Source organism: Penaeus chinensis, chromosome 34 (genome assembly GCF_019202785.1).
Source record: "Penaeus chinensis breed Huanghai No. 1 chromosome 34, ASM1920278v2, whole genome shotgun sequence".
NCBI classification, from domain to species: Eukaryota; Metazoa; Arthropoda; class Malacostraca; order Decapoda; family Penaeidae; genus Penaeus; species Penaeus chinensis.
In genome coordinates, this window is record NC_061852.1 from 21,151,154 (window position 1) to 21,156,153 (window position 5,000).

Genomic DNA, 5,000 nt, shown 5'->3' on the forward strand with positions numbered 1-5,000 from the left:
AATAACAATAACAAATAAAACAAAAACAAAAATAATAATAATAACAACAATAAAAATAGTAATACCAACATCAATGATAATAATGATAATAACAACAACAGTGACAATGAAAACAAAAACAATGAAAATAATCCTAAGAAAAAAAAAAAAGAATCACCGGATCACTTACACATCAAAACTTTCCCACAAAAAAGACGCACCAAGGAAAAAAAAGAAGAAAAAAAAAAAAATCCACTACACAGACAAGAACGAGAAACATTTAGACAAGTAATTTGTCTTCAGAGCCATCGCAACAGCCCGAAAAGCGGTGACAACCCCCCCCCCCCTCTCTCTCTCTCTCTCTCTCCCCCGCCCACCTCCGTAAGATATATCTCGGCAAACGGACATTTTTGCTTGAGTGAACACGAGAGAGAGAGAAAAAAGTATCATATGCTTTAGGAAGTCACCTCATGGACGCAAACTGCCGGAGGGGGGTAGGGGGGAGGGGGAGGAGGGGGAGAGGGAGAGGGGAATCGTACGGCTGAAAGTGAACCGTGACATCTCTCCGGAAGGGTGGGTTTCATGCGAGTTGTAGTGCACTGATCGACCTTATCTGTGTTGATCTTTCTGTTTTCTCTCTCCCTCTCTCTCTCTCTTGTCTGTTTCTCTTTCTTTCTTTCTTTCTTTCTTTCTTTCTTTCTTTCTTTCTCTCTCTCTCTCTCTCTCTCTCTCTCTCTCTCTCTTTCGCTTGTTTGGATGAAATAGATGTGTCCAATCTCTCTCTCTCTCTCTCTCTCTCTCTCTCTCTCTCTCTCTCTCTCTCTCTCTCTCTCTCTCTCTCTCTCTCTCTCTCTCTCTCTCGCTTGTTTGGATGAAACAGATGTGTGCAATCTCTCTCTCTCTCTCTCTTTGACATGAATTATTTCCCAATTTGATTTTATTCCCCCTGATTTCGGCGAGTATGTATAATGGCCGCTGTCGAGATCTTTTCTGCGAGAAATAACTTTTCGGGGGGGGGGGGGGGCTGAGCTGTGTTCGAATCGCTAGGTTTGCGTTCGCTTTCGCTTGTTTTGCCTTTGTCGTGTTGTTCTTGAATGGAATAATTTAGTGGAAATGAAATACACGAGGGAAAAGAGAGAACGAAAGAAATACATAAATGTCCTTTCTCACACGGAGGGGGTAAGTATGCAGAGCGTAATTTGCATGACAAACACACTATTGTCTCGCCACACACGCTAAAACAAGCAGACTGATCGCTGTTGCAAATTTTCAGACATGTGAATTGTTGCCAATTGCGAATGAATGTCAAAAGTGAAAGATGGCTTGGTGGAGCCAGGAGACTATGAATGAGTGAGAGAAAGAGAAAGGGACAGGAAAGGAAAGTAAGGAAAAACGAAAGAAAGAAGGAGGAGGGCGAGAGGGAGAGAGAGAGAGAGAGAGAGAGAGAGAGAGAGAGAGGGAGAGAGAGAGAGAGAGAGAGAGAGAGAGAGAGAGAGAGAGAGAGAGAGAGAGAGAGAGAGAGAGAGAGAGAGAGAGAGAGAGAGAGAGAGAAAACAAAGACAAAGAAAAAAAGAAAAAGAAAGAAAGAGAAAGAGCAATAGAAAGGAAGACAGACAGAGACAGAGGGCGAAACAGTGACAGGCACCCAAGAGAAACAAAACAATCAAACCTAAATCAGAAAAGACCCAATAATTCACCTAACAAGGAACCCAAAAAAGTCACCTAAAGCAGGTTCCACTAACGACAAACCGGCTCCTGTAGAACTAGACATGATATATCTCCCATTGTTGATGCCTGAGAACTGGGTCGCCTTTAGTCTCCAGTTGACACAGAGATGCAAAAACATCGGTCTTTATCATTCTCTTTTTATTTGCGAGAGAGGAGGGAGGGATGGAAGGAGGGAGGTAATAGTGAGAGTGATTGTAATAATTGTGATGATAGTGCAATAAAGGTCTTATATTTTTTTCACAGTTGAAATGAGGAGGGTAGGCTGAGGCAGATATTAATGGCCAGCGTGATATGTTATGTTATATGTGACGTAATACTTGCGGGAGAGATTTAAAAGAATTGTTGTTACGCTCTCAAGTTACTCCCTTTGTTCTTTGTGTTTTATAAAGACTTTCTCCTTGAATGCACACACGTGACTAAACATTTCATGATTTGCGCAAGTATTTCTTTGAAATTCTTGATGTGTCTCTCTATCTCCGTCCGTCCGCCCGTCTTTTTTTTTATCAATCTATCTATTTATGTATCTACTTAATTATCTATATATCTGTCTATCTATATAGAGCATAGGCTACCCGTGATAAGATAATCAAGATGCTAATTACATAAATAGCAATGAAGCCTCAAATGCTATTATAACAAAATCGATCACAATACAATAAAAACACACATGACAAAATAATAACGAAAGATCCAGATGCGTGTGTGTGTGTGTGTGTGTGTGTGTGTGTGTGTGTGTGTGTGTGTGTGTGTGTGTGTGTGTGTGTGTGAGTGTGTGTGTGTGTGTGTGTGTGTGTGATAGTCAAGGCATAATATTCAAAGCAATCTTTTCAATATAGGCCTAAAGAATATACATTTAGGGCGTTATTTCAAATTGGTTCCAGAACTAAGACTAATAGTTAATGAAAAAAAAAATATGATAATAACAACAATAATAGAAATAATAATATTGATCAAATTAACAATAATGATAATGATAATGATGATAGTAATCGTAATAAGAAAAATACTACTATTAATAATAATAATAACCAATTCTACTTTTAACAATGCTAATAATAACGACAGCGATATTATAATGAACGAATAATGACAACAATAAAAATAAAAAATTGAAATCCTCCTCCTCTGATCCTCCGTTTTTTTTCGTCACTTTGTAAAGTAATATCCGATGCTGAGTATAATCTCGAACGAAAAAAAATAAATGTTAATAAAAGAAAAAAAAAAAACATGCTGGCTCTTCCGCTGACACCTGCTGTTAAAAAAAAAATATGGTAGGTTATGCGTCCGATCTTCCCCGGTGGCTTTGAAATTGATTTGATATTGGTTGTTTGGATATACCCGGTGTGTGTGTCTGTGTTTGCGTATGGGTGTGGGTGTGTGAGTGTGAGTGTGAGTGTGAGTGTGTGAGTGTGTGTGTGTGTTTGCGTATGGGTGTGTGTGTGAGTGTGTGTGTGTGTGTGTGTGTGTGTGTGTGTGTGTGTGTGTGTGTGTGTGTGTGTGTGTGTGTGTGTGTGTGTGTGTGTGTGAGTGTTTGCGTGTGTGTGTGTGTGAGTGTTTGCGTGTGTGTGTGTGTTTGCGTGTGTGTGTTTGCGTGTGTGTGTGTGTTTGAGTGTGTGTGTGTGTGTGTGTTTGCGTGTGTGTTTGCGTGTGTTTGTGTTTGCATTTGCGTTTGTGTTTGTGTGCTTGTATTTTTATAAATATGCGAGCGTGTATGTGAACGCATACACATGAGTCTCAGCACAATTAAAACCAATTATTCCTAATTTAAATCTTTAATCTAAATCGGTAAAGTATCGTGATGAGCCCTAAAAGCTATTTAACCTAACGATTTGTATGGCATTAATTAATCAGGACTTGTCAATGTTGCAATGCAGGATATTCAGTCTCAAAAACCTATAATCCTTTGTCAATGACAATTTAATAAATTCTGCCCCCGTGTTTCCTCATTTGCTCGTATATACATGGAAATGCGTAATTTGAATTGTATTTACTCATTCATTTATGTTTAATGTCGTGTGTGTGTGTGTGTGTGTGTGTGTGTGTGTGTGTGTGTGTGTGTGTGTGTGTGTGTGTGTGTGTGTGTGTATGTGTGTGTATGTGTATGTGTATGTGTATGTGTATGTGTATGTGTATGTGTATGTGTATGTATATGTGTATGTGTATGTGCGTGTGTGTGTGTGTGGGCGTGTGCGTGTTCGTGTGCGTGTTCGTGTGCGTGAGCGTGTGCGTGAGTGTGTGGGTGTGTTTGCGCGTGCGCATGTGTGTGTGCTTGTGCATGTACATGTACGGTTGTGTAAATGTGTGTATTTGTGTGTTTTTATTAATGTATACATACAAATATACGTGTGAGTAGGTGAAAACACACAGATACACAAATAAGAAAATAAAATATAACCAAACACTCCCGTCGATAATGAAATCTGCCTCAGCCAATCCCCCCAAAACAAATCCGCTCCTTCCCCCCGAAAAAGTCAACAGAATAATAAAACTACAAAAGAGACCTAGGCCTCCACGCACGCGACTTTACCTTGAGATTGGCGAAGAAGGAGGTGCAGTTGGCAGGGATGAAGGCAGGGTGGACGGCGACGACCAGGTCCCTGTAAGCGCCCGAGTCGTCCAGCCAAACCCTGGTGCCTTTGCCGGACACACCGCCCACAGACACGCCGAGGAGCGCCGCCCACAGCAGCAACGACGCCCGCGATCTCATGGTGGGCGTTTGGAGTGCGACGCGAGGCAAAGTTACATGGTGCATAAAAAGGACTTTGGATTAACACTGTTGTTCAAGCGGAGTTTTTGTTATACGAGCATCCGGGGGTCAGAGATATATTATCTTTTCTCTTGCAGTTCGATTTACTTGCAACTGCTATTCTGTCTTTCCGAAAATAATCACACAAGTATACAATTATTTGCGATTTCAATTCACAGTATTAAATCAATAGGCACACGCACAAAATCACCTCTCTCTACACACACGACGGCACAGCACACACTGACATTCCTTTGGGAGATCGAAATAAAATCACCAATAACATCCACAAAACTAGAGGCGAGTCACCGCATGTGGACGTCGGCACGTGAGAGAGCGACGCAACCTTCCTCGGCCACGGTCAGGGAGCGACTGAGGCGGGTGTGTCGCCCATACGTCACGGCCGATGGGAGGGCGGTGGGCGGAGCTAAAGGTCTTCCTGTGACCCAAAACAGATTGATGCTTTTCGACACACTAATATCATCTCTGTTCCAGACGTATTAGGAATTTATAAGAAGTGAAAAACAAGGTGTTGAAGCTGTGTGCG

The 5,000-nt window shown here is 41.4% G+C and overlaps 1 protein-coding gene across 1 annotated transcript in view; it reads right to left on the reverse strand.

Annotated features, from left to right (window-relative positions):
- Nucleotides 1-4,801, reverse strand: part of LOC125043918 (calcium-activated chloride channel regulator 1-like) — a 204,356-nt gene extending 199,555 nt beyond the window's left edge. The window contains exon 1 of the mRNA XM_047640297.1: nt 4,235-4,801. Within this exon, the coding sequence (XP_047496253.1) occupies nt 4,235-4,459 (225 nt within the window). The 5' untranslated portion in view covers nt 4,460-4,801. The remainder of the gene's footprint in view (nt 1-4,234) is intronic.
- Nucleotides 4,802-5,000: the final 199 nt, after the last annotated feature.